The 26,954-nt window shown below is 46.3% G+C and overlaps 1 protein-coding gene across 3 annotated transcripts in view; it reads right to left on the minus strand.

Annotated features, from left to right (window-relative positions):
* Nucleotides 1–26,954, minus strand: part of LOC126215221 (uncharacterized) — a 108,324-nt gene that overhangs the window by 12,121 nt on the left and 69,249 nt on the right. The window contains exon 1 of one of the 3 annotated variants that reach the window (XM_049941886.1): nucleotides 3,658–3,807. The exons of the other annotated variants lie outside the window; for them this stretch is intronic. Within the exon in view, the coding sequence (XP_049797843.1) occupies nucleotides 3,658–3,712 (55 nt within the window). The 5' untranslated portion in view covers nucleotides 3,713–3,807. Of the gene's footprint in view, nucleotides 1–3,657; nucleotides 3,808–26,954 lie in introns of those variants that run through there. 3 annotated transcript variants of the gene reach the window in all.

Here is a 26,954-nt window from a genome sequence, read left to right on the forward strand (position 1 = left end):
GCGAAATGTAAGTTGGCGGCAGTAAAACTGTACTGCAGCCAGCTGGTTCTCTAAATTTCCTCAGTAGCGATTCACAAAAAGGGCGCCTCCTCTCTTGCAGAGATTCCCACCCGAGTTCCTGAAGCATTTCCGTAACACCCGCGTGATGATCAAACCTACCAGTAACAAATCTAGCAGCCCGCCTCTGAATTGCTTCTATGTCCTCCCTCAATTCGACCTGATAGGGATCCCAAACGCTCGACCAGTACTCAAGAATAGGTCGTATTAGTGTTTTATAAGCGGTCTCCTTTACAGATGAACCACATCTTCCTAAAATTCTACCAATGAACCAAAGACGACTATCCGCCTTCCCCACAACTGCCATTACATGCTTGTCCCACTTAACATCGCTCTGCAATGTTACGCCCAAATATTTAATCGACGTGACTGTGTCAAGCGCTACACTACTAATGGAGTATTCAAACATTACAGGATTCTTTTTCCTATTCATCTGCACTAATTTACATTTATCTATATTTAGAGTTAGCTGCCATTCTTTACACCAATCACAAATCCTGTCCAAGTCATCTTGTATCCTCCTACAGTCACTCAACGACGACACCTTCCCATACACCACAGCATCATCAGCAAACAGCCGCACACTGCTATCCACCCTATCCAAAAGATCATTTATGTAGATAGAAAACAACAGCGGACCTACCACACTTCCCTGGGGCACTCCAGATGATACCCTCACCTCCGATGAACACTCACCATCGAGGACAACGTACTGGAGTAGAGTTCGCCTTGCCCGTTACTTGTGTAATCTGATCATTCCATTTGAGATCATTTCGAATAGTCACACCCAGATACTTGACGGATGTTACCGCTTCAAAAGATTGGACATTCATTTTGTATTCGTCCTTGTTATACGCAGTAGGTTACACTTACTAATATTGAGAGACAACTGCCAGTCATTACAACACGCATTTATTTTCTGCAAATCCTCATTGATTCACAAATTTCGTATGTTGATTAGAAGGAGGCCAGTTGATGACCTGCAACCAACTTGTCTGCGTGTTAGCCACACAGGTTCTACACTTGGTTGGAGTTACGGTCGCGGGTGCGTTTTCACATGATAACGGGAGCATTCTCCTGGTTACTCCATGGACCCTGACTGCAAAATTGTTCGTCTGTTTGGTGGTGGTTAGTGTTTAACGTCCCGTCGACAACGAGGTCATTAGAGACGGAGTGCACGCTCGGGTTAGGGAAGGATTGGGAAGGAAATCGGCCGTGCCCTTTCAAAGGAACCATCCCGGCATTTGCCTGAAACGATTTAGGGAAATCACGGAAAACCTAAATCAGGATGGCTGGAGACGGGATTGAACCGTCGTCCTCCCGAATGCGAGTCCAATGTGCTAACCACTGAGCCACCTCGCTCGGTCGTCTGTCTGATGATTCGACCTGTTGTGCTGTCATTCATGAACAACATTCCGGGTTGCGTTCTCCAACAGGACAACGCTCTCCCAAGTATCGCTGTTGTAAGCCGTGCTCTACAGTGATTAGACTGAAACGAATACCTCTAGCTGCATACAGGCGTTGATATAAGTCAACGGGGATAGTTGAAAATGTGTGCCTGACTAGGACTCGAACCCGGGATCTCCTGCTTACATGGCAGACGCTCTATCCATCTGAGCTACCGAGGACACAGAAGATAGTGCGACTGCAGGGACTTATCACTGGCACGCCTCACGTGAGACCCACTTACCCAACTTATTGTCCCGCACTATATTCAGTGTGCCCCTAGCCCATTATTACTCGCGGCTTTTTGCCGATTCCCGTAAGAGTTCGAAAATGTCCGAAAGAACAGATACCATCTTAACATATGCTGTACAGAGAGTTGACATGTTGCCTTGGCCAGATATCTCTCCAGTCGATCATATATGGGGCATCATCGGACGAAAATTCTAGCGTCATCAACCACAACCAGCATTAATCGATCCTGTACTGACCGGCCAAATGCAACAGTCATGAAACCACATGCCACAAACTGACTTACGGCGCCTGTACAACACAATGCATCCACGTTTCCATGCTTGCATACAACATGACGTACCAGCAATTGCAATTGCTTATGTCGCACTCACATGAACCTGTATTTTCATGATATACGAAAGCATACGTCTATGAGTAAAACAACATCAGGAAATCGTCATAAACCTCCTGCACTACAACACTATCTGACGTAAGCAACGCAAAAAAAAAACAATAGAATTAAATTACCTATGAACGTAGAGCAACATTAACACGAATCATATAAGAAGAACAAAGATATGACCCACAGAATACCATAAAGCGGTCAGCCTGTAACCATATAAGTGTCAGTGCAGCTGTTAAGTAACATTATTATGAAATAAAGTATCATAATTCGGCCACTTCACAGATCAAGCAAAAAGTTTAACGCCTTCTACACGCTCACCAACATGAAAGGAGCAAACTTATACACTACTGTGACACAAACTGAAATATCGATATCATGTGTATATCAACACCAAATGATGTATGTAACAAATCATAACTCTGTAATACGTTAACTTATCCACATCAAAATCTGAAACGTTCTTCCAAACAACGTACTTTTCCACAGATAACCAGAAGACGGCAATCACGCTACATAGGCCTACTGTAATAAACAATGCAATCGAACACAGCAGCGTCTCGGCCTCGTAGCAGAATATACACTGAAGTAATTGTGATATCCACGACATAAAATCCTGTCTGAGACCTGCGATCATTTTTATGTTAATAATTGGCAACCAATGCTGTACAATCGCAATTAAGTCATTAAATGTTCAATAAAAGAGTCAATTGAACATCTCATGACTTTATTGCGATTGTACAGCATTGGTTGCCAATTATTAACATTTTGAAGTAATTGTGTTGCGTTAATGTTATTGTCTCTTGGTAATAAAGAAATAAAACTTGTTTGTTTTACTTTTTACCCTCACAAGAGAACGCGTTAGAAAAAGTGTTTTCATTGTCCCATGCGAGCCGGCCGGTGTGGCCGTGCGGTTAAAGGCGCTTCAGTCTGGAACCGCGTGACCGCTACGGTCGCAGGTTCGAATCCTGCCTCGGGCATGGATGTGTGTGATGTCCTTAGGTTAGTTAGGTTTAATTAGTTCTGAGTTCTAGGCGACTGATGACCTCAGGAGTTAAGTCGCATAGTGCTCGGGGCCATTTGAACCATTTTTGTCCCATGCGACTTCTAACAGATTGTTAGTTTAGTTGATTTTCACCGAGAGAAAGCTCCCTCTACTGATTTAAAACATTCTCACTAAAATGTATGACACTAGAGAAATATATTTGTTTCAGTGTCCGGCGCAATCTCCCACCCTGTATATATACTTCAGTCCCCTAGTCTTCACTCGCGGAGAAACCGTGAAGACAAGACTGGTGTAATTGCTCGTACAATGCGCACAGAGGCACCTAAGCAGTCGTTCTATCCGCGCCCTATTCGCGAATGAAAGGTGAAGAATCCCCAATACGAGGTGACATCGCAATTTCCCCCTGCCGTGCACTTCACAGTGGTATCCAGACTGCTTATGTTCGTGTAAGTGTGGATGTTCATTTTTACCGTTCAAATACAGACAGTGCCCAGCTGCGTGCTGTCGGACGTACCTGGAGAAACGATGAAGCAGGCGAGAGCTACGAAGACTGGCACCGTGGTTTCCATTGTGGGGCTGCGGGTCTACTACTGTGTCATTCACCGCACTCCACATCCGCCATATATATGTAGAAATCACCAGGCCTGTCAGACGGGAGCTGTTCAAAGTCTCTGCGTCAGGGGACTAGAATCAAGTCACTTATTGTGGAATTGAGCCACTTGAAAGTTTGAGAATTATCATCTTCATGTATCTCAAAATATAATGGGTCTAAAGTTCAGCGTACTCTTTGGCGGAGGTAATCACTGCCATTGTGATAATGTACCTGTAACGTCTCCCCCCCCCCCCCCCCCCCGCTAACTAATCGGTTAGTGTGGAACTCTCACGGTGTTTGTGATTCGCCCAACAGAAAAGATAAACTTTTGAGTAAGGCTACTGTTTCTGAAGAAGGAAAGGGGAAGATGTGTACAGCAAACTATTCTGAAAAATAACTTACGCCTCTCCTACAAATCTGCTGCTACTGTACTTAACGTTGTCTTAGTTGATAATAATTAGAGCAATCGCTTACGTCGAGTGCTAAAAGAAAAGAGGAAGCACAAGAATCGACTAGGCCACAACAACGCAAGTGAAATGTTTTAAGATTTTTTTGGGGGATGGAGGGGGGGGGGGGCGGGTGCTGTGCAAAACATGTCTCGTAGTGACGTGATTGTGAAAAACATATTCTTTTTTTTTTTACTTTATTGTCATTTTAAAGCCTATATAATAGGCAGGCTGGCAGCAGCACACTACGCTGCTCTTCAGCCAAAGAAGACATAAGCAGCAAAAACATGAGAAAAACATAAAAGTTACAAAATGGTGGGCGATAAAACAGGAGACACAGAGAGACAAACACGGAGCCGTTCACACTCGACGATAAAAACCACACTGCAAACTGTTGAGACGACGCACAAACACCGAAGAAGACGATGGCACTGGTGAACAATGGAGTGTGACGGTGAACACTGAACACTAAACACGACGGCACACACGAGACACTGATGGCGGCGATCTCCGGCGCGCGAAAGTCCACGTAGCGTGTGCGAGTCCGGGGACCTGCCAAGAGGAGAACAGGGGTGAGGTGGGGGAGAGGGGAGAAAAGGATGCCAATGGCGGAGGGGACGGGGGCAGGAAGGAGAGGGACAGAGGAGGGGAGGCCCGGGGGAGGAGGGGAGAGAAAAGGAGGAGGGAGGGAAAAAAGGGAGAGAAGGGAGGGAGGGTGCCCTGAGGAGCAAGCACAGGAGGAGGGCGGGAGGATCAAAGTTGGTAGGAGGGGTAGATGGAGGGGAGGAGGGCATCATCAGGGAGGGGGAGCTGGCGGAAGCCACCTTAGGAGAGGGTGAGGAGGGTGGAGAGATGGAGACCGGGTGGGACATGGGAGTACAGGCGCAGCAGCGGGCGGGGGTGGGAGATGATCGGGGAGACGAGTGGGTGAGGAGGATCGAGTTTACGGGAGGTGTATAGGATTCGTATCCTTTCGAGGAAGAGGAGGAGGTGGGGGAAGGGGATAAGATCATACAGGATCCGCGTGGGGGAGGGGAGACGGATGCGATAGGCAAGGCGGAGAGCATGGCGTTTGAGGATTTGGAGGGATTTATAAAAGGAAGGGGGGGGCGGAGATCCAGGCTGGATGGGCGTAACAGAGGATAGGGCGGATGAGGGACTTATAGGTGTGGAGGATGGTGGAGGGGTCCAGACCCCACGTGCGGCCGGATAGGAGCTTGAGGAGACGGAGTCGGGAACGTGCCTTGGCTTGGATTGTCTGGAGATGGGGAGTCCAGGAGAGGCGACGGTCGAGGGTGACGCCAAGGTACTTAAGGGTGGGGGTGAGAGCGATGGGACGGCCATAAACGGTGGGATAGAAATCAAGGAGGCGGAAGGAAGGGGTGGTTTTGCCTACAATGATCGCCTGGGTTTTGGAAGGATTGACCTTGAGCAACCACTGGTTGCACCAAGCGGTGAACCGGTCAAGATGGGATTGGAGAAGGCGTTGGGAGCGTTGCAGGGTGGGGGCAAGGGCAAGGAAGGCGGTGTCATCGGCAAACTGGAGAAGGTGGACGGGGGCTGACGGCGGCGGCATGTCCGCCGTGTACAACAAGTACAGAAGGGGGGAGAGGACGGAGCCTTGGGGCACACCGGCGGAGGGGAAAAAGGTGTAGGAATCGGTGTTATGGATGGTGACATGGGAAGGACGGCGGGAGAGGAAGGAACCGATCAGACGAACGTAGTTAATGGGAAGGGCGAAGGAAAACATATTCCAGTTACACTGCTCTATATATGATTCCTAGAGCGTAAATCACAATGAGCTCTGCAAATACATTAATACGTGATAGCCTGGATATTATACACTATTGGCCATTAAAATTGCTACAACACGAAGATGACGTGCTACAGACGCCAAATTTAACCGACAGGAAGAAGATGCTGTGATATGCAAATGATTAGTTTTTCAAAGCATTCACACAAGGTTGGCACCGGTGGCGACACCTACAACGTGCTGACATGAGGAAAGTTTCCAACCGATTTCTCATACACAAACAGCAGTTAACGGGCGTTGCCTGTTGGAACGTTGTTGTGGTGCCTCGTGTAAGGAGGAGAAATGCGTACCATCACGTTTCCGACTTTGAAAAGGTCGGATTGTAGCCTATCGCGATTGCGGTTTATCGTATCGCGACAATGCTGCTCGCGTTGGTCGAGATCCAATGACTGTTACCAGTATGCGGAATCGGTGGGTTCAGGAGGGTAATACGGAACGGCGTGCTTCATCCCAACGGCCTCGTATCACTAGCAGTCGAGATGACAGGCATCTTATCCGCATGACTGTAACGGATCGTGCAACCACGTCTCGATCCCTGAGTCAACAGATGGCGACGTCTGCAAGACAACAACCATCTGCACGAACAGTTCGACGACGTTTGCAGCAGCACGGACTATCAGCTCGGAGACCGTGCTGCAGTTACCCTTGATGCTGCATCACAGACTGGAGCGCCTGCGATGGCGTACTCAACGACGAACCTGGGTGCACGAATGGCAAAACGTCATTTTTTCGGATGAATCCAGGTCATGTTTACAGCATCATGATGGTCGCATCCGTGTTTGGCGACATCGCGGTGAACGCACATTGGAAGCGTGTATTCGTCTTCGCCATACTGGCGTATCACCCGGCGTGATGGTATGGGGTGCCATTGGTTACACGTCTCGGTCACGTCTTGTTCGCATTGACGGCACTTTGAACAGTTGACGTTACATTTCAGATGTGTTACGACCCGTGGCTCTACCCTTCATTCGATCCCTGCGAAACCCTACATTTCAGCAGGATAATTCACGACCGCATGTTGTAGGTCCTGTATGGACCTTTCTGGATACAGAAAACGTTCGACTGCTGTCCTGGCCAGCACATTCTCCAGATCTGAAAACGTCTGGTCAATGGTGGCCGAGCAACTGGCTCGTTGTAATACGCCAGTCACTACTCTTGATGAACTGTGGAAGTTGCATGGGCAGCTGTACCTGTACACGCCATCCAAGCTCTGACTCAATGCCCAGGCGTAACGATGATCGAAAGGTGTTATACATGACTAGTGTTTTTACCTTACGTGTTGTATCGATGCTGCCATATGCTTTATTTGTTCTAATTTGTTTATAGATGTTACTGACAACTTGGATGACAGTTGATCAGCGATATTACATATAATAACTATCATCAACGTGACATCTAAATACAAATGCCAACAAAGAGAGAATATGGCACGCCGATATTACTCTTAAGATAAAATCACCACTGATGTATAATACCTTACAGTTTATTATATCAAGCCTGTCACGTATTAATGTAATACACCGAAATGAGCTTATCACGACTTACACAATAAAAATCATGTAGAGAGCAGTGTAACTGGTACGTCTTAATCGCAATTATTTAAGATCATCAGGCCGAGATTTGTGTCAGGTTGGAAGCTGACAGTTTTGTTGTGAGTTCACGAAACTGACCAATGTGAATATGAAATCTTAGATATTATGACGTACCAGCTTGTAACGTGACCCGAGGTCTAGGTTGCACTGAGTTGCTGAAACTATGTCGAAAGCTTCAGCTGATAAATTTCGAATTTACGCATTCATCGTTAGACGGCTTGCACTCTTGTATTAAAACAGACGATTCGTTGATTTGGAGACGATGTGCTCTCGGAGAAACAGAAGTTTCAATACTGTCACCATAATGGCTGTGCTACATACAACATGCAACAGACGTGAAACGACAGCATAGAAAATTAGTTCTCACCGTCTTTTTCTAACAAATACCATTCACGTTGATGTTTGCACATTCACATTATTATTAACATGTAATGATAAGCAATAAAAATATTCAAACGCGAATTTATTTCGACATAAATAAAGTTGTTACGTGTTATATGGTCTTCAAATATGGCGCGATACAGAGAGACAGCAGAGATATATGGCGCTTCAGGAAAAGAAGACGTATTTTATTAAGGAATTAGGTTTAAGCGTGTATCTACGAGGTGTGGCTAGAAAAAAACCGGACTAGTACTGGTGAAACAATAAAACGAATGCAATAAGGCTGAAAGTCGCGTGGCCTGTCACGTGACTCTCGCTCCGCCTACTGCTCGAGTTTCATCTGCCTCCTGCACTCAGTCTGCCCGTGGCGTCTGTTTTAAGTAGTTGACGTTTTGTCTGTGCGTCGGAAAATGTTGAGTGTACAGAAAGAACAGCGTGTTAACATCAAATTTTGTTTCAAACTAGGAAAATCTGCAAGTGAAACGTTTGTAATGTTACAACAAGTGTACGGCGATGATTGTTTATCGCGAACACAAGTGTTTGAGTGGTTTAAACGATTTAAAGATGGCCGCGAAGACACCAGTGATGACACTCGCACTGGCAGACCATTGTCAGCAAAAACTGATGCAAACATTGAAAAAATCGGTAAACTTGGTCGACACTTTCCTTGTCAACTCCTGTTAACTCAGACACTGCTCTGATTGTTAAACGGTGATCTTGTCGAACAAGTTTACCGATTTTTTCAATGTTTGCATCAGTTTTTGCTGACAATGGTCTGCCAGTGCGAGTGTCATCACTGGTGTCTTCGCGGCCATCTTTAAATCGTTTAAACCACTCAAACACTTGTGTTCGCGATAAACAATCATCGCCGTACACTTGTTGTAACATTACAAACGTTTCACTTGCAGATTTTCCTAGTTTGAAACCAAATTTGATGTTAACACGCTGTTCTTTCTGTACACTCAACATTTTCCGACGCACAGACAAAACGTCAACTACTTAAAACAGACGCCACGGGCAGACTGAGTGCAGGAGGCAGATGAAACTCGAGCAGTAGGCGGAGCGAGAGTCACGTGACAGGCCACGCGACTTTCAGCCTTATTGCATTCGTTTTATTGTTTCACCAGTACTAGTCCGGTTTTTTTCTAGCCATACATATTACACACATCAGAAAAAGTTTTGCGTCACCTCGTTTCCGAGAGGTCCGGAACCTGCACAGAATATTGAAATAGAGATCAACATTAACCATTTCAGCCCTTTTGCTTGCTCATGAAAACCACACATTGCACGTTGTACCACCATACAGCAGGACTTCAGAGATGATGGTCCAGATTCCTGTACAGACCGGTACCTCCAATACCCAGCAGAACGTCCTGTTACACTGATGCATGCCTGTATTTGTCGTGGCATACTGTCCACAATTTCATCAAGGCACTGTTGGTCCAGATTGTCCCACTCCTCGACGGCGATTCGCGAAGATCCCTCAGAGTGGTTGAGAGTCACGTCGTGCATAAACAACCCTTTTCACTCTATGCCAGGCATGTTCGATAGGGTTCATGTCTGGAAAACATGCAGGCCACTCTAGTCGAGCGATGCCGTTATCCTGAAGGAAGTCATTCACAAGATGTGCACGATGGGGGCGCGGATTGTCGTCCATGAAGACGAATACCTCGCCAGTATGCTGCCGATATGGTTGCACTTTCGGAGGACGGCATTCACGTATCGTACAGCCGTTACGGCGCCTTCCGTGACCACCAGCGGCGTACGTTGGCCCCACAGAATACCACCCCAAAACAACAGGGAACCTCCACCTCGCTACACTCACTGGGCAGTGTGTCTCAGGCGTTCCGCATGACCAGGTTGCCTCCAAACACGTTGCTGACGATTGTCTGGTTGAAGGCACATGCTACACTCACCGGTGACGAGAACGTGATGCCAATCCTGAGCGGTCCATTCGGCATGTTGTTAGGCCCATCTGTACCGCTGTGCATGGTGTCGTGGTTTCAGAGATGGACCTCGCCGTGAACGTCGGGAGTGAAGTTGTGCATCATGCAGCCTATTGCGCACAGTTTGAGTCGTAACACGACGTCCTGTGGTTGCACGAAAAGCATTATTCGACATGGTGGCGTTGTTGTCATGGTTCCTCCGAGTCATAGTCCGTACGTAGCGGTTATCCACTGCGGTAGTAGCCCTTGGGCGGCCTGAGTGAGGCATGACATCGACAGTTTCTGTCTCCCTGTATCTCCTCCATGTCCGAAGAACATCGCTTTGGTTCACCCGAGACGCCTGCACCCTTATTGAGAGCCCTTCGTGGCACTAAGTAACAATGCGGATGCGATCGAACCGCAGTATTGACCGTCTAGGCATGGTTGAACTACAGACAACAAGAGCCGTCTATCTTCTTCCTGGTGGAATGACTGGAACTGATCGGCTGTCGGACCCCCTCCGTCTAATAGGCGCTGCTCATGCATGGTTGTTTACGTCTTTGGGCGGGTTTAGTGGCGTCTCTCAACAGTCAAAGGTATTGTGATACTATATCCACAGTCAACGTCTATCTTCAGGAGTTCTGGAAATTGGAGTGGTGCAAGACTTTTTTTATGTATGTATAAAGTTCCCTTTCGCGTTTTTCTGTCTGTACGTGAAGGCTAATCTCAGGAACTACTGTAAGGATTTTGATACGAGTTGCGTACATTGCTGCATACAGTTCTACATCTACATTTATACTCCGCAAGCCACCCAACGGTGTGTGACGGAGGGCACTTTACGTGCCACTGTCATTACCTCCCTTTCCTGTTCCAGTCGCGTATGGTTCGCGGGAAGAACGACTGTCTGAAAGCCTCCGTGCGCGCTCTAATCTCTCTAATTTTACATTCGTGATCTCCTCGGGAGGTATAATTAGGGGGAAGCAATATATTCGATACCTCATCCAGAAACGCACCCTCTCGAAACCTGGCGAGCAAGCTACACCGCGATGCAGAGCGCCTCTCTTCCAGAGTCTGCCACTTGAGTTTATTAAACATCTCCGTAACGCTATCACGGTTACCAAATAACCCTGTGACGAAACGTGCCGCTCTTCTTTGGATCTTCTCTATCTCCTCCGTCAAGCCGATCTGGTACGGATCCCACACTGATGAGCAATACTCAAGTATAGGTCGAACGAGTGTTTTGTAAGCCACCTCCTTTGTTGATGGACTACATTTTCTAAGCACTCTCCCAATGAATCTTAACCTGGTACCCGCCTTACCAACAATTAATTTTATATGATCGTTCCACTTCAAATCGTTCCGCACGCATACTCCCAGATATTTTACAGAAGTAACTGCTACCAGTGTTTGTTCCGCTATCATATAATCATACAATAAAGGATCCTTCTTTCTATGTATTCGCAATACATTACATTTGTCTGTGTTAAGGGACAGTTGCCACACCCTGCACCAAGTGCCTATCCGCTGCAGATCTTCCTGCATTTCGCTACAATTTTCTAATGGTGCAACTTCTCTGTATACTACAGCATCATCCGCGAAAAGCCGCATGGAACTTCCGACACTATCTACTAGGTCATTTATATATATTGTGAAAAGCAATGGTCCCATAACACTCCCCTGTGGCACGCCAGAGGTTACTTTAACGTCTGTAGACGTCTCTCCATTGATAACAACATGCTGTGTTCTGTTTGCTAAAAACTCTTCAGTCCAGCCCACAGGTGGTCTGATATTCCGTAGGCTCTTACTTTGTTTATCAGGCGACAGTGCGGAACTGTATCGAACGCCTTCCGGAAGTCAAGAAAAATAGCATCTACCTGGGAGCCTGTATCTAATATTTTCTGGGTCTCGTGAACAAATAAAGCGAGTTGGGTCTCACACGATCGCTGTTTCCGGAATCCATGTTGATTCCTACATAGTAGATTCTGGGTTTCCAAAAACGACATGATACTCGAGCAAAAAACATGTTCTAAAATTGTACAAGAGATCGACGTCAGAGAAATAGGTCTATAGTTTTGCGCATCTGCTCGACGACCCTTCTTGAAGACTGGGACTACCTGTGCTCTTTTCCAATAATTTGGAACCCTCCGTTCCTCTAGAAACTTGCGGTACACGGCTGTTAGAAGGGGGGCAAGTTCCTTCGCGTACTCTGTGTAGAATCGAATTGGTATCCCGTCAGGTCCAGTGGACTTTCCTCTGTTGAGTGATTCCAGTTGCTTTTCTATTCCTTGGACACTTATTTCGATGTCAGCCATTTTTTCGTTTGTGCGAGGATTTAGAGAAGGAACTGCAGTGCGGTCTTCCTCTGTGAAACAGCTTTGGAAAAAGGTGTTTAGTATTTCAGCTTTACGCGTGTCATCCTCTGTTTCAATGCCATCATCATCCCGGAGTGTCTGGATATGCTGTTTCGAGCCACTTACTGATTTAACGTAAGACCAGAACTTCCAAGGATTTTCTGTCAAGTCGGTACATAGAATTTTACTTTCGAATTCACTGAACGCTTCACGCATAGCCCTCCTTACGCTAACTTTGACATCGTTTAGCTTCTGTTTGTCTGAGAGGTTTTAGCTGCGTTTAAACTTTGAGTGAAGCTCTCTTTGCTTTCGCAGTAGTTTCCTAACTTTGTTGTTGTACCACGGTGGGTTTTTCCCGTCCCTCACAATTTTACTCGGCACGTACCTGTGTAAAACGCATTTTACGGTTGCCTTGAACTTTTTCCATAAACACTCGACATTGTCAGTGTCGGAACAGAAATTTTCGTTTTGATCTGTTAGGTAGTCTGAAATCTGCCTTCTATTACTCTTGCTAAACAGATAAACCTTCCTCCCTTTTTTTATATTCCTATTAACTTCCATATTCAGGGATGCTGCAACGGCCTTATGATCACTGATTCCCTGTTCTGCACATACAGAGTCGAAAAGTTCGGGTCTGTTTGTTATCAGTAGGTCCGAGATGTTATCTCCACGAGTCGGTTCTCTGTTTAATTGCTCGAGGTAATTTTCGGATAATGCACTCAGTATAATGTCACTCGATGCTCTGTCCCTACCACCCGTTCTAGGTAACAGAAGTCATGGAGTACCTCCTAAAATCGTGTCGGGCCTTCTATTGTCCGGCGTAGTGCAGAAACTTTGACGTGGCATGGACTCAACAAGCCGTTGAAAGCCCCCTGCAGAAATATTGAGTCTTGTTGCCTCTATAGCCGTCCATAATTGCGAAAGTGCTGCCGGTGCTGGATTTCATGCAGGAACGGACCTCTCGAGTATGTCCCATAAATGTTCGGTGGGATTCATACCGGGCGATCTGGGTGACAAAATCATTCGCTCGACTTGTCTAGAATGTTCTTGAAACCGGACGCAAACAATTGGCCAGTGACATGTTTGGGAACATGAAATCCATGAATGGCTGCAAATGGTCTCCAACTATCGAAACATAACCATTCCCAGCCAATGACCAGTTGGACAAGAGGACCCAGCCCATTCCACGTAAACACTTCCCATTACATTACGGAGCCACCTCCAGCTTGCAGAGTGCGACGTTGACAACTTCGGTCCGTCGCTTCGTGCAGTCTGCTCCACATTCGAACCTTACCATCAGCTCTTACCAACTGAAATCGGGACTCGTGTAACCAGAAAACGGTTTTCCACTCGTCTGTGGTCCTACCGACACGGTTGCAAGCCCAGGAGAGGCGCTGCAAGCGATGTCGTGCTGTTAGCAAAGGCACTCGCGTCGGTCGTCCGCTGCCATAACCCATCAACGTAAAATTTCGCCGCACTGTACTAAAGCGTAAGATCGTCGTACGCGATTTCTGCGATTATTCTACGCAGTGTTGCTTGCCTGTCGCCACTGACAACACTACGCAGAGGCCTTTGCTCTCCGTCGTTGCTGGCCGAAGTGGCCGAGCGGTTCTAGGCGCTACAGTCTGGAACCGCGCGACTGCTACGGTCGCAGGTTCGAATCCTGCCTCGGGCATGGATGTGTGTGATGTCCTCAGGCTAGTTCGGTTTAAGTAGTTCTAAGTTCTAGGGGACTGATGACCTCAGAAGTTAAGTCCCATAGTGCTCAGAGCCATTTGAACCATTTGAACCATCTCCGTCGTTAAGTGACGTCCGTCGGCCACTACGCTGTCCGTGGTGAGATGTAATGCCTGAAATTTGGTATTCTCGGCACACTCTTCGCACTGTGGACTCAGAGTACTGAATCCCCTAACGACTTCCAAACTGGAATGTCCCACGCACCCAGCTCCAACTACCACTGTGCATTCAAAGTCCGTTAATTCCCAACACCGGTCGCTGTGGCCGAGAGTTCTAGACGCTTCATTCTGGAACCGCGTGACCGCTGCGGTCGCAGTTTCGAATCCTGCCTCGGCCATGGATATGTGTCATGTCCTTAGGTTACTCAAGTTTAAGTACACTACTGGCCATTAACATTGGTACACCACAAATATGAAGTGCTACAGACGCGAAATTAAACCGACAGGAAGAAGATTCTGTGGTATGCAAATGATTAGCTTTTCAGAGCATTCACACAAGTTTGGCGCCGGTGGCGACTCCTACAACGTACTGACATGAGTTAAGTTTCCAACCGATTTCTCATACACAAGCAGCAGTTGACCGGCGTTGCCTGGTGAAACGTTGTTGTGATGCCTCGTGTAAGGAGGAGAAATGCGTACCACCACGTTTCCGACTTTGATAAAGGTCGGATTGTAGCCTATCGAGATTGCGGTTTATCGTATCGCGACATTGCTTCCCGCGTTGGTCGAGATCCAATCACTGTTAGTAGAATATGGAATCGGTGGGTTCAGGAGGCTAATACGGAATGTCGTGCTGGATGCAAACGGCCTCGTATCACGAGCAGTCGACATGACAGGCATCTTATCCGCATGGCTGTAACGGATCGTGGAGCCACATCTCGAACCCTGAGTCAACAGATGGAGAAGTTTGCAGGACAAGAAGCATCTGCACGAACAGTTTGACGACGTTTGCAGCAGCATGGACTATCAGCTCGGAGACCATGGCTGCGGTTACCCTTGACGCTGTATCACACACAGCAACGCCTACGATGACGTACTCAACGACGAACCTGGGAGCACGAATGGCAAAACGTCATTTTTTCGGTTGAATCCAGGTCCTGTTTACAGCATCATGATGGTCGCATCAGTGTTTGGCGACATCGCGGTGAACGCACATTGGAAGCGTGTATTCGTCATCGCCATACTGGCGTATCATCCGGCGTGATGGTATGGGGAGCCATTGGTTACACGTCTCGGTCACCTCTTGTTCCCACTGACGGCACTTTGAACATTGGACGTTACGTTTCAGATGTGTTACGACCCCTGGCTCTACCCTTCGTTCGATCCCTGCGAAACCCTACATTTCAGCAGGATAATGCACGACCGCATGTTGCAGGTCCTGTAGGGGCCTTTATGGATACAGAAAATGTTCGACTGCTGCCCTGGCCAGCACATTGTCCAGATCTCTCACCAACCGAAAACGTCTGGTCAATGGTGGCCGAGCAACTGGCTCGTCACAATACGCCAGTCACTACTCGTGATGAACTGTGGTATCGTGTTGAAGCTACCTGTACACGCCATCCAAGCTCTGTTTGACTCAATGCCCAGGCGTATCAAGGCCGTTATTACGGCCAGAGGTGCTTGCTCTGGGTACTGATTTCCCAGGATCTATGCACCCAAATTGCGTGAAAATGTAATCATATGTCAGTTCTAGTATAATATATTTGTCCAATGAATACCCGTTTATCACCTGCATTTCTTCTTGGTGGAGCAATTTTAATGGCCAGTAGTGTAAATGTCGTGTGACTAGGGCCTCTCGTGGGGTAGACCGTTCGCCGGGTGCAAGTCTTTCGATTTGGCGCCACTTCAGCGACTTGCGTGTCGATGGGAATGAAATGATGATGATTAGGACAACACAACACCCAGTCGCTGAGCGGAGAAGAATCTCCGACGCGGCTGGGAATCGAACCCGGGCCCTTAGGATTGACAGTCTGTCGCGCTGACCACTCAGCTACCGGGGTGGACATGTGTGTACATTTTAAGGTACCACGTTTAAAAGTGTCTGCACTTATACCTACATCTTTTATACATGCATACAATTTAACAGATGCTATACAAGGTCATTAACATACAACGTGAACAGTGAAGTTTCAACATGCTTTCCTGGGCACGCCTGGAGTTACTTCTACGTATGTCTGTCGATGACACCTCCTCCTCCCCCCCCCCCCTCATCCAATGTAACATGCTTCGTCCTCCATGCCAAGAAATCCTCTACCCTGTCACAGATTTCACTTGGTACCCGATATAATCCTACTTTTGTTAATAAACACTCCTTCACTAACGAGTGTAATGATGAAACTTCCTGGCAGATTAAAACTGTGTACCCGACCGAGACTCGAACTCGGGACCTTTGCCTTTCGCGGGCAAGTGCTCTACCATCTGAGCTACCGAAGCACGACTCACGGCCGGTACTCACAGCTTTACTTCTGCCAGTACCTCGTCTCCTACCTTCCAAACTTTACAGAAGCTCTCCTGCGAACCTTGCAAAACTAGCACTGCATGGCTTAGCCATGTCTCCGCAATATCCTTTCTTTCATGAGTGCTAGCTCTGCAAGGTTCGCAGGAGAGCTTCTGTAAAGTTTGGAAGGTAGGAGACGAGGTACTGGCAGAAGTAAAGCTGTGAGTACCGGCCGTGAGTCGTGCTTCGGTAGCTCAGATGGTAGAACACTTGCCCGCGAAATACAAAGGTCCCGAGTTCGAGTCTCGGTCGGGTACACAGTTTTAATCTGCCAGGAAGTTTTATATCAGCGCACACTCCGCTGCAGAGTGAAAATCTCATTCTGGAGTCTAATGATGTTAGAAGACAAGAAATGGGAAAGAGAATCTTCTAGCGCTGCTAATTCAGTGACTTCAGCTGATCTGATACTTAATTAAAAGTGAAGAACTGATTACACGTGGAGCACGTCTGTGACAGTTTCTGAACCTGTTTACGCCGAGCAATCATGCGTAATAAGAGTAATTCTTACAACGGACAACGATTCTCCACTTAAGGAGCACTCAAGTTATGGCACTTCACGAGTGATATCTGCAAAGCGGTGCAGTTAAAGATACGTAATTTATCGGCTTTGTACCGCCAGGGAATCACTTGTGCGCTAAAGATAGCTTCATCTGGACTAATCCATACAGAATTCAATGATAATCACGTGGTACAATTTTCGTCGTCATAGCGTGATGACCCACAAAATTATATACACAAGTAACGCCTTGCCGGCCGGGGTGGCCTTGCGGTTCTGGGGCGCTACAGTCCTGAGCCGAGCGATCGCTACGGTCGCAGGTTCGAATCCTGCCTAGGGCATGGATGTGTGTGATGTCCTTAGGTTAGTTAGGTTTAATTAGTTCTAAGTTCTAGGCGACTGATGACCTCAGAAGTTAAGTCGCATAGTGCTCAGAGCCATTTGAACCAAAAACCAAGTAACGCCTTATTTATTCTGGTGCTTTTGGTTGGAGATACTGTTGATGTTACGCGTTTGATATCTGATCCATTAGGCAGCTATAGAGTGCCAGGAATTCTACCGCCACAGCGGTATATAATGTCGGTGTTACCAACGCACGAAGGCACTCAACAAAATTATTAGGTTCGTGCATAAGTTCGTTTTTGTTTTGCATGTTGATATTCCGGTTGCTGTGATTTTGTATTGGGAGATAGCGAATAGAGCTGTATACGCTATAAAAATGGAGTGCGCGATGGACAAATCGGAATATTTCCGACGTATTATTCTGCTGGGGTTCAATAAATAGATGACAGCAGCGGAGACAGCCAGAAACATTTGCGCCGTATATAGGAGTAATGCCATTGGGCAAATCATGGCAAGAAAAAGGTTTCCACGTATTAAGGATACCTGTTTTGCAATTAGTCACCGTCCACGTTAACGAAGACTTTCGGGCTTTATTGAAGATAGTCTAATCGCGTTAAACCACAGTGGTCCACGCCAGTGGAACTGACAAATGTGATGAACTATGATCATTTCAGCACAGTGAGACTTTTGCTTTCATTGGGAAGCGAAAAACTCAGAAATCAGCGGGTGGCAATATGTGCAAATGGCTCTGAGCACCATGGGACTTAACATCTGAGGTCATCAGTCCCCTAGAACTTAGAACTACTTAAACCTAACTAACGTAAGGACATCACACACATCCATGCCCGAGGCAGGATTCGAACATGCTACCGTAGAAGTCGCGCGGTTCCAGACTGAAGCGCCTAGAACTGCTCGGTCACTCCGGCCGGCTAATATGTGCAACTCTGCTTGCTCTGCATCGAACAACCTTCAGGAAGCTTCCTTTCTGGATGAAAATGCGCTCGACGCGTTCTTCCTCCCAAAACCACGTGATTTCTACAGTAGCGATATCAAAAAATTTCGCCACCGTTGGCAGACTGTTGTAACCAGTGAATGAGAGTAAATTATTGATGACTATGTTTATCAGTTGTGTTTATTAATGTTATGGAAAAATACTGCGAACTTCTGGACCGTCCCAAAAGTTTGTAGACTTCCTCGCAAAGGCACAGAGTCGACGGTACTGTAGTATACTACCGATTCACCCCAGTGAACGTTGTAACGTTTATGCAACATATATGCAGCCAACAAGTGTAACGTTGCTACAACAAATATGGACCCGATAAGCAACCTGAGGTTTCAGTAAACGGAATCTAACCCGCATAACTCTGTGTGCGCGTTGTCTGAGTGCCAGGTTCACTGTCGTTTAAGCCCTCAACACATAGTTACACGAAAAACTTCAAACTAACATTTGGATAAGCTATCTGACTGCGTATTTGAATATGAAAAACTACAGGAACAAATGTACCTGTAGCAATGAATACCTAAGATACTTGACTGCCTTTTTGAGCAAGAATTTTGATCCAGAATTTGACTTGTGCAGTAGGAATTTGGTGGATTAGAGTACATGACATTTTGCTGTGTGTCAGTGTCTCTGTTTTGGCCCTAAGTTTTGCACTCACCTCTTTAGATGACTGCCTGTTTCCAAGTGGTTTACAGCAGTTCGCAGCAGCGGATAAAGCTTATTGTTACTAAGAATGAATTTAATATAAACGAGGTTGCCTGAGTCCTGTTAACTACTAAATAACTTGTGAGAAGGGATTTCATAAATTAAGTGTATTTAAAGCTTCAGAAACCAATAATAGAGAACGACAATGATAATGACAATAGGTATCAATAATGGCTGAGTGTCATTAACAAATTATTTCAATTTTATAGTTACATTAACATTTAATAACCACAGCATTTATTTATTAATTAGATGTGGAGAATAATTATTATCATTTTTCTCCAAATAATTTTGTTTGCCACTTACACAAAAAAGCTTTTTAGTTTGTGCATAAGTTCGTTGGCATTTTGGTATCACAGTTGCTATGGGTTTATTTATCTAATGTCATTTTCTGTTTGTCGTTCGTTGTTGCTGCTACAGTTTACATGTTGTCATTTTGTCGTTTTCAGATAGGGAATGGAGCTGTGCAGGCTAGAAAATGGAGTACCAAGTGGAGAAACCGGAACATTTCCGACATATTCTCCTATTTGAGTTCAGTAGAGCGAGAAGCGGAGGCAGAAAGAAACTTTTGCGCCGTGTATGGGGATAATGACAATGGACAGAGCACGGCAAGGAAACGCCTTTCTCGCGTTATAAGGAGGACCGTTTTGACATTAGTGACTTTACAACTTTACGAAGACTTTCAGGGTTGGACGAAGATCGTTTAAACGCATTAATCCTAAACGCTCCACGTCAGTTTACTCGAGAACTGAGACACACTCCTGGAAATTGAAATAAGAACACCGTGAATTCATTGTCCCAGGAAGGGGAAACTTTATTGACACATTCCTGGGGTCAGATACATCACATGATCACACTGACAGAACCACAGAACCACAGGCACATAGACACAGGCAACAGAGCATGCACAATGTCGGCACTAGTACAGTGTATATCCACCTTTCGCAGCAATGCAGGCTGCTATTCTCCCATGGAGACGATCGTAGAGATGCTGGATGTAGTCCTGTGGAACGGCTTGCCATGCCATTTCCACCTGGCACCTCAGTTGGACCAGCGTTCGTGCTGGACGTGCAGACCGCGTGAGACGACGCTTCATCCAGTCCCAAACATGCTCAATGGGGGACAGATCCGGAGATCTTGCTGGCCAGGGTAGTTGACTTACACCTTCTAGAGCACGTTGGGTGGCACGGGATACATGCGGACGTGCATTGTCCTGTTGGAACAGCAAGTTCCCTTGCCGGTCTAGGAATGGTAGAACGATGGGTTCGATGACGGTTTGGATGTACCGTGCACTATTCAGTGTCACCTCGACGATCACCAGTGGTGTACGGCCAGTGTAGGAGATCGCTCCCCATACCATGATGCCGGGTGTTTGCCCTGTGTGCCTCGGTCGTATGCAGTCCTGATTGTGGCGCTCACCTGCACGGCGCCAAACACGCATACGACCATCATTGGCACCAAGGCAGAAGCGACTCTCATCGCTGAAGACGACACGTCTCCATTCGTCCCTCCATTCACGCCTGTCGCGACACCACTGGAGGCGGGCTGCACGATGTTGGGGCGTGAGCGGAAGACGGCCTAACGGTGTGTGGGACCGTAGCCCAGCTTCATGGAGACGGTTGCGAATGGTCCTCGCCGATACCCCAGGAGCAACAGTGTCCCTAATTTGCTGGGAAGTGGCGGTGCGGTCCCCTACGGCACTGCGTAGGATCCAACGGTCTTGGCGTGCATCCGTGCGTCGCTGCGGTCCGGTCCCAGGTCGACGGGCACGTGCACCTTCCGCCGACCACTGGCGACAACATCGATGTACTGTGGAGACCTCACGCCCCACGCGTTGAGCAATTCGGCGGTACGTCCACCCGGCCTCCCACATGCCCACTATATGCCCTCGCTCAAAGTCCGTCAACTGCACATACGGTTCACGTCCACGCTGTCGCGGCATGCTACCAGTGTTAAAGACTGCGATGGAGCTCCGTATGCCACGGCAAACTGGCTGACACTGACGGCGGCGGTGCACAAATGCTGCGCAGCTAGCGCCATTCGACGGCCAACACCGCGGTTCCTGGTGTGTCCGCTGTGCCGTGCGTGTGATCATTGCTTGTACAGCCCTCTCGCCGTGTCCGGAGCAAGTATGGTGGGTCTGACACACCGGTGTCAATGTGTTCTTTTTTCCATTTCCAGGAGTGTATGTGATGAACTGTGATGATTGCACCGTCGTGTGACATTTGCATGCGATGGGGAAGGTTCAAAATCGGGTTTATGGTACCGCATGCTGTAAGCCTAAATCACAGAAACTGGCGGGTGGCCATATGTGCATATCTATTTGCTTGTCATAAATTGGCTCAAGAGCAACCCCGACGCCGCGTGGGATTAGCCGAGCGGTCTCAGGTGCTGCAGTCATGGACTGCGTGGCTGAGCCCGGCGGAAGTTCGAGTCCTCCCTCGGGCATGGGTGTGTGTGTGTTTGTCCTTAAGATAATTTAGGTGAAGTAGTGTGTAAGCTTAGGGACTGATGACCTTAGCAGTTAAGTCCCATAAGATTTCACACACATTTGAACATTTTTGAACAACACCGACGATTCCTACCCCGTATCGTTATTGCTGCGCGAGAAATTTTGTCTTTATGCTAACATAAGGAAAAGAAAGGAATGGGGTGAGCTCTTAAAATCATCAATTCAAAAATGTAATGTTATGCATTTGGTGGAACAGCGACGGTGTAATGTACTACGAACTGCCTCCCCGAGGTGTAACCGTCACCGCTGTCATTTATTGTCAACAACTGAGAAATCTTGCAGACGCAGTCCAAGAACATCGGCCCGGAAGACTGCGTGACGTGACGTACTCCGTGGTAATAACCGCCCCGCCGGCCGAAGTGGCCGTGCGGTTAAAGGCGCTGCAGTCTGGAACCGCAAGACCGCTACGGTCGCAGGTTCGAATCCTGCCTCGGGCATGGATGTTTGTGATGTCCTTAGGTTAGTTAGGTTTAACTAGTTCTAAGTTCTAGGGGACTAATGACCTCAGCAGTTGAGTCCCATAGTGCTCAGAGCCAATAACCGCCCGAATTCTGCTAGACACAAAAGACGCTCTACAGGAGTTGGGGTGGTTAGTTGTTCCGCACCCAACCTTATTCACCTGACCTTCCGCCCTCAAATTTTCACCTTTTCCTTTCTCAGTCGGACAAGTTTCAAGTAACTTTATTTCCGGATGAAAATGCGGTTAGTAGTACTGGTAGTAGCTTTATTCATCCATAGATCTCTTTTTAGAAAGATATAGAACATGCCAAAGTATTTCCAAATGTAGATCAATTTAGAATAAGCTAATTCGTATACACATATATTTACAGACTTCTAGTTAGAGACAATCATTAGATCTACTCCTGGTATACAACACTTTTTTTACAAATAGCTTATTAAATAATGTAATGCCACAATGTTCACTCATATCTCACTATCAGTCACTGCACACCCCATACAAACATTGTTTCGTAACACTTCACTCACTTCAGAAACAAACACTGGTGATCTCTGGGCCATATTCTGTACGGCAACTTCCCATTTGCTATTCTGAAAAACTGAGTCACCATCCCTTCATAATGAGTGAGATGTTGAGCTATGAAAGAAGAAGAGGTGTTAGTAGTGTGCCATGCATAGCTTGGGGGTAAGTATTTCCAGAAAGGAAAAAAAACAAAGTGAAGGTGTTACGTAGAATGTTGTATATTTTATAATCATTATTATTATTATTTATTTGTATAACATTTTTTTATCAAAACCCTACTCTGTTTTAGCTAACTAATCCTACAATGTATAAAATGTATTGCATAACACGTACTTTTTAGCTACCTTTTTAAATAAGTGTATTTTTGCAATTTCTTTAATCCCTTCTGGTAATTTATTGTACAGTTTTATTCCTTGGTAGAAAATGCTGTTTTGAGTTTTATGTTTATTTTTTCTTGATAAATGTAAGTTGAGTCTATCTCTTGTTGTATGGTCATGGACAGAGCTGTTTGTGCAGTAATTACCAATGTTATTTTTGATGTGTACAACTGACTGGTAAATGTAGTCACATGGAGCAGTTAAAATCCTCAGTGTTCTGAGCAGATTTTTACAATGAGCCCGACTAGTATTTTTGGTTATTATTCTTATGGCTCTTTTCTGGAGTTTGAAAATTGTATTCATATTTTGTGCATTTGGTACCCAAAACAGAATGTTATAGCTAAGAACTAAGTGTACATGTGAATAGTATGTAACTAAAAAACACTGCATGTTACACACTGATGATAGGATTCTAAGGGCATAACATGCTGATCACATTCTGTCTGCAAGTACCTCTGTGTGTTCACACCAACTGAGAATCAATATTCATTCCTAGAAATTTTGCATTTGTTACAGTCTATAGAGGTGCCGTCTACATTTAACAAGGGTCGACGTGTTTTTCGCCTCAAAACCACGTGATTTGTAGAGTCGCAGAATGGACTGTTGTGAATTCCAAAGGAGAATATATTATTCGTGACTAAAGTCATTGTTATGTGTATTTGTTGTGTCTATCAAACTAATGGAAAAAAAACACTCCGAACTTGTGCACCAATCCAACAGATAGTAACGAAAACTACAACAAAATCAATGCAGTATGCAAACTGTTCCGCGACACACAGTACTCATAGTTGCCAATATGGCTCAAAGAAGCACGTAGCTCGCACCGATCTCTCTAAATGTACTGTGCGACATAGAGCTGGACCTCTTGTACCGTCAATTTCTATATCAGTGCTACAAATTAGGGGCTGGTACAATATCGGCAACTCTCCCCTACAAAGTGAACAACAAGAGCCCCATCACATTTTCTTTGGACGTGCCTGAAGCCCCTTCTACTTCTGTCCACGGCTCTCCATCCGAGATAACAACCGAGCGAGGTGGCGCAATGGTTAGCACACTGGACTCGCATTCGGGAGGACGACGGTTCAATCCCGCCTCCGATCATCCTGATTTAGGTTTTCCGTGATTTCCCGAAATCGCTTCAGGCAAATGCCGGAATGGTTCCTTTGACAGGGCACGGCCGATTTCTACATTTACATCTCCATCCATACTCCGCAAGCCACCTGACGGTGAGTGGTGGAGGGTACTTTGAGTACCTCTATCGGTTCTCCCTTCTATTCAAGTCTCGTATTGTTCGTGGAAAGAAAGATTGTCGGTATGCCTCTGTGTGGGCTCTAATCTCTCTGATTTTATCCTCATCGTCTCTTCGCGAGATATACGTAGGAGGGAGCAATATTCTGCTTGACACCTCGGTGAAGGTATGTTCTCGAAACTTCAACAAAAGCCCGTACCGAGCTACTGAGCGTCTCTCTTGCAGAGTCTTCCACTGGAGTCTATCTGTCATCTCCGTAACGCTTTCGCGATTACTGAATGATCCTGTAACGAAGCGCGCTGCTCTCCGTTGGATCTTCTCTATTTCTTCTATGAACCCTATCTGGTACGGATCCCACACTGGTGAGCATTATTCAAGCAGTGGGCGAACAAGCGTACTGTAACCTACTTCCTTTGTTTTCGGAGTGCATTTCCTTAGGATTCTTCCAATGAATCTCGTTCTGGCATCTGCTTTACCGACGATCAACTTTACATGATCATTCCATTTTAAATCACTCCTAATGCCTACTCCCACATAATTTATGGAATTAAATGCTTCCAGTTGCTGACCTGCTATATTGTAGCTAAATGATAAAGGATCTTTCTTTCTATGTATTTGCAGCACATTACACTTGTCTACATTGAGATTCAATTGCCATTCCCTGCACCATGCGTCAATTCGTTGCAGATCCTCATGCATTTCAGTACAATTTTACATTGTTCAACCACTCGATATACTACAGCATCATCCGCAAAAAGCCTCAGTGAACTTCCGATGTTATCCACAAGGTCATTTATATACATTGTGAACAGCAACGGTCGCACGTCACTCCCATGCGGCATACCTGAAATCACTCTTACTTCGGAAGACTTCTCTCCATTGAGAATGACATGCTGCGTTCTGTTATCTAGGAACTCTTCAATCACACAATTGGTCTGATAGTCCATATGCTCTTACTTTGTTCATTAAACGACTGTGGGGAACAGTATCGAACGCCTTGCGGAAGAAACACGGCATCTACCTGGGAACCCGTGTCCATGGCCGTCTGAGTCTCGTGGACGAATAGCGCGAGCTGGGTTTCACACGATCGTCTTTTTCGAAACCCATGCTGATTCCTACAGAGTAGATTTCTAGTCTCCAGAAAAGTCATTATACTCCTACATAATACGTGTTCCCAAATTCTACAACTGATCGACGTTAGAGATATAGGTCTGTAGTTCTGCACATTTGTTCGACGTCCCTTCTTAAAAACGGGGATGACCTGTGCCCTTTTCCAATCCTTTGGAACGCTACGCTCTTCTAGAGACCTACGGTACACCGCTGCAAGGAGGGGGGCAAGTTCCTTCGCGTACTCTGTGTAAAATGGAACTGGTATCCCATCAGGTCCAGCGGCCTTTCCTCTTTTGAGCGATTTTTATTGTTTTTCTATCCCTCTATTTCCTTCCCCATCCTTCCCTAATCTGATGAGACCGATAACCTCGCTGTTTTGTCTCTTCCCCCCGAATCAACCCAACCCGAGGTAACATGTTCCTTCCTACCTACCCAAAAATCCTCAAACAAGTCACAAATTTCGCCTGATATACCAATAAGGAAGAGAAAATTGGATCCACCTGTACCGTGTAGATGACGATTATAGAACCACGTCAGTGTATTCCCTCTGTGAGTAGGTGTAATTTTCACACCTGATCCTTAAATGGAAAGAAAAAGTTGAAAACACTCCAACCATGTGCGTCACAGTTTCTGAAACTGTTTACGCAAAATAATTAACACAGATTAATATCTCGTACGTATTTGGGAGTAATTCGTAGAACGAACAATGATTCCCGACTTAAATGGTTTTCAGTTATCGGGACTTCACAGGAGCTATCTGGAAAGCAGTGCAGTTAAAGACCGTGAGTTATCGACCTCGTGTAGCCAGGGAACCACTGAACGCGACCGATAGCTTCAACGAGGCTAATCGGTACAGAATTCGCTGATAACAACCTGATATACTTTTCGGATCACACATAGTGTGAGATTGTCACAGAAACATAAGAAACGTTTTGTTTACTCTACTGGTCTTACCTGGAGATGCCGTCGACGTTCAGAGTCGACTGCAGGTCCAGCACAGAGCTATAATCACACACCTATAATCTGGCAGGGAGTTTGAGCGATGTTGTTATGAAGATAACAGCGATGGGTGAGCTACAACGGTACACAACATCGATGCTACCAGAGCAAGCAGGCATCTACGTAATTACTCTGCCATTCACACTTATGTGCTAGGCAGGGATTGATAGGACCACTTTCAAGCTGCTAGGTTTGTGCGTAAGCAGGTAGCGTTTTTATTCCGCGCGTTGGTATTCCTATTGCAATGGGCTTATTTATCGGTTGTCATTTTTTGTTTTTAGCTCACTATTGTTGTCTGAGTTTACATATTAGCATTTTTAATTTGGAGATAGTGTGTGGAGTTATGGACGCTAGAAAATGGAGTGCCAGGTAGACAAGGCGGAACATGTTCTTCCGCTTGAGTTCAATAGAGGAGTGACACCAGCGGAGACAGTCAGAAACATTTGCGCCGTGTAGGGGGATAATACACTCCTGGAAATAGAAAAAAGAACACATTGACACCGGTGTGTCAGACCCACCATACTTGCTCCGGACACTGCGAGAGGGCTGTACAAGCAATGATCACACGCACGGCACAGCGGACACACCAGCAACCGCGGTGTTGGCCGTCGAATGGCGCTAGCTGCGCAGCATTAGTGCACCGCCGCCGTCAGTGTCAGCCAGTTTGCCGTGGCATACGGAGCTCCATCGCAGTCTTTAACACTGG

Source organism: Schistocerca nitens, chromosome 12 (genome assembly GCF_023898315.1).
Source record: "Schistocerca nitens isolate TAMUIC-IGC-003100 chromosome 12, iqSchNite1.1, whole genome shotgun sequence".
NCBI classification, from domain to species: domain Eukaryota; kingdom Metazoa; phylum Arthropoda; class Insecta; order Orthoptera; family Acrididae; genus Schistocerca; species Schistocerca nitens.